The following is a 15,276-nucleotide window of genomic DNA, read 5'->3' on the forward strand; positions in this document are numbered from 1 at the left end:
ATATGTATATATATATACATTATACATATATATACATAGATATATGTTGTCCTATGGGACTAGTGATAGTCTTATCATTTCTAGATTTGTCGGGGCCGTCTATGGCCAGAGTGATATTTTTTTAAAAATTGGATCATGTTATTTCCCTGCTCAAAGTTTTTCTGGGACCTCCCAAATCACTTAGAATAAAATCCAGACTCCTTCACTCACCTGCAAGGCCATGGATATCAGGCCTTGGATTCCTATGTAATTTACTCTCATTCTCCCCCAGCTCATTGGCCTCCAGCCAAAAGTCTCTCTTACTGACAGGGACAAAAGGCACATTCCTACCTGTGGCTTTTGAACTTTCTGATTTTTTTCTGCCTTGATTTCTCATCTCCTGTTTATGGAGTGTGCTAGCTCTCTCATCACCTTCAAGGTTTTGTTCAAACCTAATTTATCTCTTGGAGGAATCCTTCCCTGACCACCGTCTGCACTAGTACTCCTCCTTACTTTGTATCTCCCCAATGTACATTTTATTTTCTTTTGTCACTTCCACCACCTGACATTATATTATATATTTCTTTACTTGTCATTTTGACTGTCTTCCACTAGAGTGGGAGCTCTATAAAAGTGCTTCGTCTGCTCTGTTCCATTGCAGTAGTCCAAAACCTGGAATAGTGTTTGGTACAGAATAGATGCTCGAAAAATATCTATTTATTCTTATTATATATGATTTATAATTAATATATGTAACTGCTTTAAATGCAAATTTAATAATGCACTTGCTACCATGGGGGAAAATACCAACAAATTCTGACTTCGTTAATTGCTTTTCCAGTTGAGTGTTTATCTTAGAATCTGTCTCTGTTTCTGTTTATTATTGTATTTCTTTATCCAAATTTTGGTGGTATTATTAGATTCTGAGGAGATAAACAATAAGATTATTAGGTTTTTTTCAGAGAATGACTTATTCATCCCTTTTCAAGGCAGATAAAATTCTTCCTTATTTAAAAAAAAATTCCTGAAGGGTACTATTGGGATTTAAGATAATTAATTGGCATGTCTCGTAACACTTTAATTTTTAACACCCAAATAATTAGTGTTACAGGGTAAGCCTTGTCTTCTTCCTTGGCAAAGTTTCATACAGCATCTCTTGAGATAGAAATTAAAGTAATCCCTGTAATTTTAAAAACATAGGTTGATAGATTTCTTATTTCCTTCCTTCTTTCTTCCTTGTTCCCTCCCTTCCTCCCCCAACCCTCCAGTCCATCCTTTTTTCCTTCCCTCCTTCTCTCTTCTCTCTTTTGAACAGAGAAAAGAGAAAAGAGAAAAACCTGTCTTAAAATTATTTCTCCATGAACTTGAACTTGTGGTGGTTCAGAAACATTCTATTCTTACAGATCATCACCTTGGACTTCAGGAGATAGAAATGTAGTAGTCTCTTAAAGGAAAGAGTAAACTTACACATTTAAAAATCATGTTTACCTGAGTGGTTCAGTCAACTGAGTGTCCAACTCTTCATCTGGGCTCAGGCCATAATCTCACTGTGAGCGCGAGCCCCATGTCAGGTTCTGCACTGTCAGCATGGAGCCTGCTTGGGATTATCTCTCTCCCTCTCTTTCTGTCCCTCCCCACCACCCCCTCAAAATAAATAAATAAATAAACTTAAAAAAATCCTGTTCTGTTATCTCTACTTTTACTTGAGGAACAAATAGTATGAAGTGGTATGTCCATTTCCCCAGATGTAGAAGAGCACTGATACGTGATCATATAGTTGCTTCATATAAATTATTATTAATGATCACAATCTGCGATTTGTGAGACGTTATCTTCATTCATTTTACCAACGAGGAAGCTGCAGTTGAGGAGCGTTGAGTAACTTGGCTAATATAACCAGTAGGCAGCCAAGCTGGAGGTGAACAATTAGTTTAGGAATTTGAAGTATGAAAAAAAAAAGGAATTTGAAGTATGAGCAGTCATTAGACATCACTTGTTTATAACTAACGTGCTGGGTCCATCTGCTTTCTTCCTAAGGCCAACTGCAAGCAAATGCTTATTGTGAAAATCCAGATATAGTATTAATTGGCAACAAGGCAGACCTGCCAGACCAGAGGGAAGTTAATGAAAGGCAAGCCCGGGACCTGGCTGACAAATACGGGTGAGTCACTTACGTGGAGATGTCATCTAATCTTGCACACTGCTGCTTAGTAATGGAGCAGAGATATGAGGCTGATACTAGGAGGACGCCCCTTGAATCAATACCGGCACATGAATGAAAAAGATCTTTCAGGGGAATGTATGGGATCTTTCAAACCAATTACTTAATAGTAATAACAGCTAACATTTGCTGGGTAATTATTATGTGCTAACAACTGTCCCTAGACTTTAACTCATTTAACCCTTCATAACCATATGTAGGAGATCTGGAGTCATCCCATTTTAGATACAAATAATTGAGGCATGGAAAGATTAAGTAACCAATGGATGGTCCGGTAGCTGCTAAGTAGCAGAGTTTGAATTCGACTCAGGCAGTCTGAGATCAGAGCTCATGATCTTCAACACTATATTCTACTGCCTTTCAACTAATAGTTGTAAAACTCTAAGAAATAATACCTAACATGCACATAATGTAATCCTCATCGAAGCTGAGCTTAAATGGCAGATTACAAAAATGTTAAATACCCCCCTGTGATTATAAATTGAGTTCCACCACAGACTTCAAATTTAAAACAGTTTCATCTTCTCTGCCAATTTTTTACTGAAGAATTAATTCTCCTTGAGGGCTTTGAAAATATGTCTTCTTGAAACTTTTGATTCCGAATAAATATAGACTTATTTATTTACATGTATATCCTATTCAGTGCCTGCTTAATTTCTAAGTCCTATTTCCAGATAATTGATTAAAAGGGAAATGATATTTTAATGGTAATATTTACCACTAGTTTAGGTATTTCTACCCTCTTAATTTTTTTTTTTTTTGGAAACAGTGGTAATGCATTAGCTTCAAATTCCTGAGTACCTCCTGTATCCATTTCCTTGTCCATAAAATTGGTGATACCCATAGGAAAAAGCAGCCCACCAGCTTTTACTCACTGAGAAAAAACAAGGATGCTTTCCAACTCAGCCGGCAAAATCTTGATTATTTCACAGTCTCTCAGCCAGCCATGCTTTTGCATGTGTGACTCATTTGTACATCTTGTTGTGTCTTTTCTGATTTCTTCCTCTCAAAAATATTTGTCATCTCTTCTATTCAAGCATACCATATTTTGAAACAAGTGCAGCAACTGGCCAGAATGTGGAGAAAGCCGTGGAAACCCTTCTGGACTTAATAATGAAGCGAATGGAACAGTGTGTAGAGAAGACACAAGTCCCTGACACCGTCAACGGTGGAAACTCGGGAAAGCTAGATGGGGAGAAACCAGCAGAGAAGAAATGTGGCTGCTAGTCCCTGCATAGGAACTGATCATCAAAAACCCCACCCAAATATTACTTCCCAAAACAGCGGCAAACCACAAAATTGTTGTTGAGTAGACCATGCATACTGGCATATCTTGCTTTTCTGCCTGAAAAATCTATTTTAAGAAACCAGAATAGTCAACAGTGTTCAAAGGATTGACCAGTTGTCTCTGAGGCCCCTCCAGACAAGATCAGAGATTTCCTAATGTGGTCTCACTATGATGGATGCTCAATTTGTGTATGTGTGTGTGTGTTTATAAAGAAGATGAGTAGATTAGAAAGTATTCAAGATGATTATCTGTGAGTTTTAAATCAGAACAAAAATTACCATGTCACATGGGGGAAAGGGATAGGCCAGTAAAGGGAAAATATAGAAAGACAATTTTTTTCTTAAAGATTGGATTTACTTCTCATATAGAATTAGATTTGTCCTTTCACTTTTGCATTGGGGGGACATATTTAGCTAAAAATGGGTACCCAATAAAGAAATCTAAATCGATCGTTAAGAATGACATGGCTATGTACACCCAATAAGCTGTCCTAGGATGGCTTAATTGCTGATAAGTTGATGAGAGTGTGAAAGTCAGACTTCTGCTAAAATATGGGAGATTGTATGTTAATGTCCTTTTTATATTCTTAATAAATGGCAAATAGACAAGAACAGGACTGTGAATGACAAAGTACAAAAGAAATACCCTGGAAGAAAAATGAACGTATGATAACATGGCATTTGGACAAATGAAATTAAATGTGTCTGTTACAGATGTCTGGAAGAGTCATTTAGCCAAATTTCACCCAAGCCAATTAGAAGTTGACATTATCACTTGGGATTAAGAGAATCTCCAGAGGTTTCCCTTTCAAACAAAATTTTGGAAATCAGTTCATTGTTCAGTCTCACGTTTCATTTTTCTTAGCAAATGTTCATGAGGAGAAATTAAAGGTTGCCAAATTTCTTTATTTCTTTAGAAATGCAGTCAAGAAAAACTATTTAGCCTTACTTGCTTTTTTTAGATAAAATATGTCAGCAATATGAAAACAAAAAGTGACTAATAGTTGTGCGTTTCTTTTTAATTTACAAAAACAATGGAAACTTGGAATCACTTTTCTACCCTCCACACCCACCCCTGGCTTTGAATCAATTGTAAAAATACAGATGTATCACTTTGTAGAGCAACAACGTCAGAATGATGGATGGTTTTATGCTCGCTCTGAATTTTCATGTCATTCATCACATAAAAATTGATGATACCTCATGCCATAAAACAATATATTTAACATTTGTTTTCATTTCACCTCAGGCAAAATACCCACCTTTGAGGTATATTTGGGGGTAGGGAAAGAGTGGAGCTATATCTTACCTCTAAAAAGTTGGTTAATCATTTTATTTTTTCACATAAAACTGCCTTTTTTAAAAAAAAATCATCACAAGCATATTTTCCATTGTCCTATTCTTAGTATTGTGTCTAAACTGATATTACATTGGTTTTTTTTTATCTTTATGGTAAGCCTAAGGAACTCCTATTAAACGATTATTTAAATACTTGTCAGTTTTACCTATAACAAAGGCATCACGCTTCAAGTTTTCTCTTTTTATCGTGAGTATATAATTTTGATAGGATGGTTCCTCTTCCTATAAAATTTGCTAATTAAATTTCATTTTGCCATACTCTGTATATTTTTAAATTACAAACATTAGGAACCCTAAATCCAAGTCCCCCATTCTCCCCTTGAGCCTCTCTCTAAGGTCTACATCTGGTATTGACTCAGTTTTAGGAACACAGATCCAAAGGATTGTCTAAGATGTTCTTGCAAAATTCTCAGTGTTAATTGCTCAGTTCCTCTGACTTCTGCAGCATAAGGCCAGCTTCTAAGATCCATCCTGCTTGGGTGTTTCTTCCAATGGTGTTTTTCTCTACGATGCTCTTCGTGACCTCAGTGCCTGAGCCATGGGGATAGTAAGCTATTAGCCAAGCTCAAAGATGTTTTAACTGAGAGTAAAGTGAGAAGAAGCAATATAATCGTTGCTGTGGCAAAATTTGGCAAACTTCCTATGGTCATTTTATCAACTCTTCTTTGGATTCGAATTGTGATGTCCCCTGCATCTCCGTAATAGGGAACGTTTAGCCTTTATAAAATCCTAAAGGTATTCTATTTTGGATTTGGTTTTTTGTTTTTGTTTTTGTTTGCTGTTTGTTTTTGGTTTCTATTCTTTTTCCAGTTATATGATTGACTTATTTTTGCCAAGATTCTGTCATTGTCAGTTATTTCACAAGAATTTCTTCGGAGTCTATTTTAAGATCATTATTTGATAGATGTAGCATGAAGCAGAGGGTGATGATGCCCATAATTATAGAACTATGCCTATAAAAATAACAATTATTGGGTAGCATTCTCAAGAGGAAGGAAATCTAAAGAAGACAAGGAAACTAAAATAGCATCCTGCTTGTAAATAAGTACTTGATCTAAAAAAATATTTTCTCTGACAAGTTTGACATCTGATCCCAAATTATATGTCACCATTACTGGAAATTCCTTCACTTAATTATTTCAGAATTAATAATTATGTATAATCCATTTTATAATTTCAAATTGGTTTGAAATTGCTTGTTAGTATACAGACTGCTTTAAAGAATTGCATACCTCCTTTAACCCAAAACAGCATGTATTTTTAGCCCAGATGTATCCTGTTATTGTTATCTCCCAAATGCTTTGGTAAACCCCCATACTGTATTTTGGGGAAATATTTAAAATGTAGATGAAACTTCTTTCTGATATAGAAATCACTTCTGGAGTGCTTACACTAGTTTGATGTTTACATTGCTTTAACACAGTGCCTCGAATACTTCTGTGACCAAATTTGTCTCCAACCACATAGCTCACATTTCCTGTGATGTCATAAGAGGGCCTCACAGAGACACTAATACAGTGAAAGATGTCCTGGTATCTTCAGCAAAGCGTACAGGATGTTACTGGAATCTGGAGATGATTACCACCATCTCTTTCTCCTAAGCTTCTCATGGAAAGGGCATTGCTTGAGATTCAACTGTGAGTAGGTACAAGGTTACCTTCTAATACACAGAAAGAAAAATCCTTTGAAAACTGTGTCAAAAAATAGCTGAGAAAACATGTTGTCTTGGTATGACGGGTGTCACAAGTCATAAATTGGCAGAGAAAATGCGAAATGCTAGAAATTGAGCTTGTGGGTCTCTACGTAAGTTTTAGAATTCTTGAAACCGCTCTAGTGATTTGCTATCATTTCCATATTATCAGCTATACACTGCAAAAAAATTCAAAACCAGCATTTTCTAAAGCAAAGTAAACATTTCATCTGTTGTTCTGAACCAGATGGGCCAGTCCGGTCCATGTATCAGCGGATGTCTTTGTTATGCTTCTAGCATAAATTATTCTCTGCCAACCTGCACACACAAAATAAAATGAACTGGGTAAGAGTTTTAATCAGATCTTTCTTGTCTCCACTGTAAGAGGGAGAAGTTTGACCATAGGGAATTACATGACTACATTAAGAATAATTTAATAACAGCCAAAATATCCTATAAAGTGTTAATTGAATCCAGTGGAAATCAATAAGTTTGATGAAGCTCATCTACATACTCATCAGCCAGAAAGAGAAGCAATATGTGTAATAGTGAATAGGTATAGTAGGAACCTGGAACCTATGTCCATGACACAAAATTATTCACTGCTCTGTATCTCTGCTCACTTTTAAAAAGGTTACATATGCTTTCTTCAGTGTCTATTATACTAAAACACTGAAGGAAAATTCTCATCCATGAAGAATTTTGGGGTTATCATCTCCAACTCAAACTGTGAAGAGATAATATTGAAATTTCTGGTTTCCTAAGAGAATGAACTCTTTAAAAGAGAGATCTGAGAGCTGGTGTGAGCCAAAGGGATGGAAAAGTTGCCTTTCACCCTGTACCACCAAGCTTTAAAACATTAAAAGAAGGCTGGTGCCTGTGAGTATTTTAGGGAACGCTTTGTTATCTTTAAAGATGCCAAGATGCTTGAGAAAGTTGTCAGAGAATTCACCAAACACTATATTTTCTTCTTGATCCTCGACCAATATGATATAAACTTGTTTCCGGGGAGAGCGCTGAGCTCTTAGACATGGAAAGCAGAAATAGAGTATTATCTGAGATGAATGTTGTCTCAATGCTTTATAAACCCATGACGATATTTGTCTCAAAGTAGAACTGATAAAATCATTGTTAGAAATCTAAGGAGTTTTGTAAATTTGTTGCCTTAGAATTCTTAGGTGGAGACCCAAACGTGATGACATTGTTGGGGAAAAGCTGTAAAGGGAGGTTAGAGCTAAATGTTGTCTGAATAGTGTTCTTAAATATTGCAGAAGGCCATACTTTGAGTTTGATTTTTAGGTAGAAAACAAAAGGAGAATTAGTAACAGGTAGAGTTTTTGTAACTAGATCCATGGCAAATATCTAACCATCATTTTTATCTACCAAGTAGTTTATGCCTTTAGAACTAAGCTAATAAAAACATTCAAACGCCAAATGTTTCATTAGTGGCATCAAAATGTGGGAACTTTGAAACATTTTGTTTGCTCTATCCGAACTTAATTTTCTCATAAGTTGCATTTTGATTAATTTTTCAAGGAATAGAATCAAAAAGATGCTTCTCTGCAGATCTCCTTTTACCAACAGTGTATGGTTGAGATATTTTCTAGCTTCATACATAGATAGAACAAAAAACAAGCAAAAAACATTAGTAACAAAATAGTAGGGTTATTTAAAAGGGTGTCAGCTTTTGAAGAAAAAAACTTACAAAGAAATCATCTTTGAGTCGATCAAACTTGTTTAATGGCTCCTTTTCTTTCCAACAGGTCACGGAAATCATGGCTAATATCCCTCAACTAACTTAGTCTTTAAGAATCATTAGCAAATTTTGTAGAAGTGGGCATGTCTGTCCTTAACCTAATGGATCCCTTATTTAACCAAAGGCTCTTGTCCTTATATCTGTTGGAACATCAAAATAGTGTCTGTCCCTAGTAAACGTGTTCTTATAATTTTCTGTTCTCCAGGTTATTTTTTTAAATCCTCTTTGAGAGGAAACTTAGTATTGTAGAAAGGAGACTCGTCAGAAAGAACAATTTGGGGCTCATGAGTGTGCCATTAAATATCTTAGTGTGCCATATCTCCTCATATGGAACTTATAAACCCTGTGTCCCTCATAGACTTCATGTCAGTATCAAAGGAAACTACATCTAAGAAATTGGTTTGTAAATTATGTTCCCTTTCGTAAACAGGCACTATTATCATAAGCTAAGAGTAATAAAAATTACAGTAATAATTTAAACCACTTGTGAAAAGAAGTGTCATAGCAGGGACAAAACACCAATTTTACTAGTGGGTATTGGAAGGCATAAAATGTTAGCAACTTGAAGTCATTGTATTTGATTGGAAATGTTTAATATATCTCAAGTTCTTGAAAAAACTATGAGCTCTATTTCATTTTGTATGTCATCTTGTATTTGTTTCAAGGAGTCCAATTACATTCTAGATAGTATATTACAACTTGGTCAGGTCCTCCTTGTACAAATAGGGCTTTTGTGTCCATAGCCTTGCAAAAGGTACTGACTGCATCTGAAATTATCTAAGAGAAATAAGTTATCCTGCTTAATGTATTAAAAATAGATAATGTTCAACATAACACTGAAGTGCTTCACTGTATTCCGACAGTCTACCTTTAAGTGATATTATTCTCATTGTTAGGCTAAGCACTTTTGATTGTTTTGTCTGTCATCTACACAGACCACTGTTTTGTCTAGTGCTATGAATGTAAATGAAAACCTTAAACACGGTGTTTTTACTTTATGCACCCGTGAGTAGACTGTGGTGCCTGACAAACACTGTTAGATCATAATTTTGTTGTATCAAAGTTCTAGTGGCTTCAGAAATCATAGCATCCAATGATTTTGTGGTGTCTGGGTTTGAATACTATGGTGGAGAACTGTATTCAGTGATTGTTTCTGCACACTTTTTCAAATAAAAATGCATTTTTGTCAGTAATCTTGTGTACTCAAAGCAAACTTATTTCTGTGTTGCAGCTGATGAATGTGTGGTGCATGAAGAACAGTAAATCAGTATCAACATGGAACTTGTATCATATTTGAAATGGTATCCATTGGGAACTAGGAAAAAAGAAGTGATTTGGATTTAGCCAAGTGATTTTTATCCATCTCTCTAAACTTTTTCATTTACGATTTGTTTAAAGACTGGGCTTTGCAAGGGAAATTTTCTAATAATTTTGAATTATACATGTGTGAAATTAGCAGTTAACGTGTTGAAGTATTGCATGGTACGTAAGCACCTCGACATATTACAACCTTTTTCTTCCCCATAATAAAATGCTGAGGCAGGAGGTAGTGACTTCCTTAGCCCCAGACTGGTGAAAGGACCAATTCAAGACCACAACCAAAGAGCTTCCTTTTAAACGTTCATTTGCAAAGGCTGCCTTGTTCCCAGAGTTGCTCTCATTCCATATGTTACTTAGTCAGTCTTTGCCAAGATAATGATGAGTTTTTAATTTAGAGATAAACAACTCTCCCACTGCAAGCAAAATAAATCCTTGGCACTGTTCTTTCAACTTTACTCCCTGGTAGCAGTAATGCTGTTTCACATAGGCAGAATCTTTCGCCCCTGGGTTTGTCTTAAATAATTCATGACAAGTCATTAGGAACTTGCTTTCCCTAATGGCTTTATAGGATTTTTAAATAGTTATAGCATGCTCCGTATTGGGGGTGGGGTGGGGGAAGACCATCTTGACCTTCAATGTCTTTAATGCGGAAAGGGAAAAACTTTTAGAACCTGTATGTAAGGTGTTTGGATTATTCAGTGCTCTTTATACCAAGAACAATTACAATTTGACGAAGGCTGTATCATAGGGGCACTTGGGTGGCTCAGTTGGCTAGATGTCTGACTCTTGGTTTTCTTTCAGGTCACGATCTCACGGTTGGCGAGTTTGAGCCCCGCGTTGGACTCTGTACTGACAGCGTGGGGCCTGCTTGGGGTTTCTCTCTCTTTCTCTCCCTCAAAATAAATAAATTTAAAAAATTAAAGCAGCAGCAAGGTTAATAGCCAACAACTTCAATCTGTGTGCTTGATCCTCCAGAGAAATTTGTATTGTGACTCATTCACTGATGAAAAATAATGAAACAGAAAGATGATTTGGAGTCATGCTAGTTAGCATATTGGATTGTGAACACGCATCATCTGGCTTCATGGACACTCTTCTCCTCCCCTGACTTCCAAAAGCAGTTCTTCATGAGTTCCTCTAGGCAGAGTGTAAAGTCAAAATAAGACCACTCAACTGAACCTCTCAAGAGCAATTTTCCCTTCACTGCGCCTTCCAGAAAACATGGGTTTTCTCAGTATGTTAGGAAAACACAGACAACCAAGAATTAAGATACAGATTCCTAAAAACTGTTAGTTTACCACTGCTCAGAATTCAAAGAACTAGAAGGATAATCTACTTTTCAAATAAAAGGAATGATTTATACAAAGGAAACATGAAAGACTATATTGCATGGAAAATGATTGAGACAATGTTAGGACTCACTCTTGACCTGCCAGTCCAGCTGCACTGATGTCCCAGCTATTCTGGGACACACCTGGTCTGCCTGTCCTCTGGAGCTAGTGCACCTGGCTTGCCCCTTCCCGGACGCTTCTTCCACCAAATAATACCTTTTTCGGGTCACTTTCCTAGCCTTCTTCCTATCTTTGCTTACTTAAATGTTATCTTTAAAGAGGGAGGCCTTATTTAAAATTACTATCCTATTTAAATTACCAATCCATGGTTACTACATTTATTTATTTTATTTTTAATTTTTTAAAATGTTTATTTTTTTTTTAATTTTTTTTTTCAACGTTTATTTATTTTTGGGACAGAGAGAGACAGAGCATGAACGGGGGAGGGGCAGAGAGAGAGGGAGACACAGAATCGGAAACAGGCTCCGGGCTCCGAGCCATCAGCCCAGAGTCTGACGCTGGGCTCGAACTCACGGACCGCGAGATCGTGACCTGGCTGAAGTCAGACGCTTAACCGACTGCGCCACCCAGGCGCCCCTAAAATGTTTATTTTTGAGAGAGACAGAGACAGAGACAGAATGCGAGTGGGTTGGGGCAGAGAGAGAGGGAGACACAGAATCCGAAGCAGGCTCCAGGCTCTGAGCGGTCAGCACAGAGCCCCATGCGGGGCTTGAACTCACAAGCTGTAAGATCATGACCTGAGCCAAACTCGGATGCCCAACCGACTGAGCCACCCAGGCGCCCCCATGGTTACTACAAATTATCACCCAGTTTAAAAGTGTAACCACAGCCTTTCACCCCTAGTAATTCCTGATCCCTGTGTTCAGCTTTATTTTTATTCACAGTCCATGGGACATCTCTGACTTTATTATCTGTTCTTTTTTTTTTTTTTTTTTTTTTTTTTTTTGTCACTAGAATATATTTACATTAAGGTACAGATTTTTTCCTTTTTCTTTCTTCTCTGACACATTCACACCCTCCTCTTTCCCCACTGCCATAGCCCTGGCATCTAGAACAGTGCCTGGCAAATAGAAGGCATCAATATATATTTGTTGAAAGAAGAAATGAACGACTCCTACACAAGAACCTGATTGAGTAGGTGTAGAATAATGTAGCATTAACTTAAAATTTTTTATTACTTTATCGAAATTAATATTTAAATTGTACAATATATTGGTTCTGGGCATGGAAGATATCCATGAAAACATAACCATTATCTACACACTGGATATTTCTACTACCCCCATATATTTCTCTGTATTGCTATTCGCACTTTCCCTCTACTCCCTTCCCCAGGCAAATACTGATTTGCTCTCTTTCATTATGGGATCACATAGTATGTCCTCTTTTTTTCCTCTAGATTCTTTCACTAAGTATAATGATTTGAAGTTTATCCACTGTTGTATATATTTATGCTTTGTTTCTTTTTATTGTCAAGTTCTCTTCCAAGGTATGTATGTACTATGTTCTGTATCACCTGTTAATGGACATTTGTGTTTAGTTCTTGGCTATCACAACCAAAGGTGCCATGAAAATTCAGATACACATTTCTTGTGGACAGAAGCTGTTGTTTCTCTTGGGTAAAACAAAAACAAAAAACAAAGAATGGAACAGCTAGGTCATATGGCAGGTGTATATTTAACTTTTAAAGAAACAGCCTGGTTTCCAAAGTGCTGGTACCATTTTTGCATTCTTGCCTTTAGCACATGATTTTGTTTCTCCACATGCTCTATAAGGCCGGTGTTTGTATTTTAGCTGTTTTAGTGGGTGTTTGGTATTTATTTCTTAGTGGTTTTCATTGGCATTCCCCTGATAGGCAACTGATGAGGCATCTTTTCATATGTGTATTTGTAATTTGTCTATCTTGTTTTAAGAAGTGACTCTCTGAACATTTTTGTCCATGTGTTTATTAGTTTGCCTTCTCATTGTTTTAAAAGTTCTTTATATATTCTGAATACAAATCCTATATATGTGAATATTTTCACCCATTCTGTAGGTTGCTTTTTAAAATTTGTTTAGTGGTGTCTTTCAAAGAGCACAATATTTGAATTTTAATGTTCAATCATCAATTTTTTTCCTTTTATGGTTTGTGTTCTTTGTGTACTAAACACAAAGTTTGCAAAGTGTTGCAAAGAGACTGTGTTTTCTGCTAGAAATTTTAGTTTCGTTTTACATTTAGGTATAGTGTACATTTCATGTTAATTATACACTGTGAGAGATAAGAATTGATGCTAATTTTTTTTCACATATAAAACTTGCAGTAGGGGTGCCTGAGTGGCTCAGTTAAGAGTCTGACTTTGGCTCAGGTCATGATCTCGCAGTTTGTGGGTTCGAGCCCCATGTAGGGCTCTGTGCTGATGGCTCAGAGCCTGGAGTCTGCTTCGGATTCTGTGTCTTCTCCTGTCTCTGCCCCTGTCACACTCTTTCTCTCTCTCAAAAATAAACAACAGCAACAAAAAAACCCACAACAACTTGCAGTATTTTCAATGCCGTTTAGAAGACTTTCCTGTCTCCTTTCTATAGCTTTGACAGCTTTGTCAAAAATCAATCACATAAAAAAAAATCACATAGATGGGTCTATTTATGGATACTCCTTTCCATCCATTTAGATATTTGTGTATGTTTTCACCAATAGCAAACTATTAATATGTTTAATTTCAATTTCACTAATTTCAGCTTTGTAATCTGTGACCTTGTTAACTTTACTTACTAGTTCTAGTAGCTGTTTGGTAGATTCATTAAAGTTTTCTACATTAACAATTGTATGAACAACAATGGACATTTTACTTTTCCTTTCCAATTTGTATGCCTTTTCTTCCTTTTTCTTTTTCTTGACATATTCCAATGGCTAGGACTTAGAATACAATGTTTAAGAAAAGTGGTGAGGGCAAGCATCTCAATATTAGTCTTTCATCATTAGTTACATGAACTGAAGGCTTTTTTGTAAATGCTGTTTATCAGAAGGATAAAATTTCTTATTCCCAGTTTGCTGAGTTTTTATCATGAATGAGTGTTAAATTTTGTCAGATACTTTTCTTCACCTATTAAAATAATTATATAATTTTTATTCTTTATTATGTGTATATGGTTACTTACATTGATTTTTTTAAATATTTTGGGAGAGAGAGACAGAATGAGCAGGGGGAGGGGCAGAGAGCAAGGGGGGCAGAGGATCCGAAGCTGGCTCTGTGCTGACAGCAGTGAGTTCAATGTGGAGCTTGAACTCACAAACTAAGAGATCATGACCTGAGCCAAAATCAGGAGCTCAACCAACTGAGCCACCCAGGTGTCACTCATTGACTTATTTTCAAATGATAAATCAACCTTGCATGCCTAGGATAAATACCAATTTTCTGTAATTCTACTTCAATTTTTAAACACTTATAAGTATATATTTTAATAATAACACAGCAATTAAATATGATTATCTAAATCTTTACTGAATCTTAAGATTTCCCACCCCCCCAAAAAATGGAAGGAAGCAAAAAAGGAGAAAGGGAGGAATTAAAATGATTATGACATTAGTTGAAGGAATTTTCAGTTCTTGATGGAATGGGTCCTTCCATCAATATTGATGAGGATTCTACGGTTACCTCAGGCTCAGAGGAGAGGTAAAGAAAGTAAAGAAATATGAAAGAATTTGAAAAGTGTGTTCTTAATTTTATAATGCTACTATTTTTTTCATATTCAGAATAAAATATTAATAGATTACTTTTTCCCATTAATTTGGATCCAAGAAAAAATTAGCAGAAAAATTCAGGGAGTCATCTAAATACCTGTTCACTAGCAAAACCAATCCATTGATTATGGATTTTATTGTCATGAACAATCAAATAAAAATGGCTTAATTTACTTATGCATAATTATTTTATTTTATTTTATTTATTTTTTAAAAATGTTTATTTTTGAGAGACAAAGAGGCAGAGCACAAGCAGGAGAGGGGCAAAGAGGGAGGGAGACACAGAATCCAAAGCAGGCTCCAGGCTCTGAGCTGTCAGCACAGAGCTGGATGCGGCGCTCAGACTCAAGAACCATGGGATCATGACCTGAGCTGAAGTCAACACTTAATCAACTGAGCCACCCAGGCACCCCTACTTATACATCATAATTTTAATGTAAAAAGAAATAAAAACAAAAAATAAACAAAATATGATATCAACTTTATTGTAAACAATTATTCAAAAGATAGATGTATTACACCAATTATTTAAACGTTTCTCTTTGTTGTTGCTTGAACATTTCCTAATGGTAATTCGTAATGATATATGTAATC

The 15,276-nt window shown here is 36.1% G+C and overlaps 1 protein-coding gene across 6 annotated transcripts in view; it reads left to right on the forward strand.

Moving 5' to 3' along the window:
* RAB27B (RAB27B, member RAS oncogene family) overlaps positions 1-9,485 on the forward strand; it is a 147,752-nt gene extending 138,267 nt beyond the window's left edge. For all 6 annotated transcript variants that reach the window (XM_011288174.3, XM_019815311.3, XM_019815309.2 and 3 more), the window contains 2 exons: positions 2,017-2,140; positions 3,238-9,485. In XM_011288174.3, coding sequence (XP_011286476.1) covers positions 2,017-2,140; positions 3,238-3,427 — 314 coding nt within the window. In that variant the 3' untranslated portion in view covers positions 3,428-9,485. The remainder of the gene's footprint in view (positions 1-2,016; positions 2,141-3,237) is intronic.
* Positions 9,486-15,276: the final 5,791 nt, after the last annotated feature.

This window comes from Felis catus, chromosome D3 (genome assembly GCF_018350175.1).
Source record: "Felis catus isolate Fca126 chromosome D3, F.catus_Fca126_mat1.0, whole genome shotgun sequence".
NCBI classification, from domain to species: Eukaryota; Metazoa; Chordata; class Mammalia; order Carnivora; family Felidae; genus Felis; species Felis catus.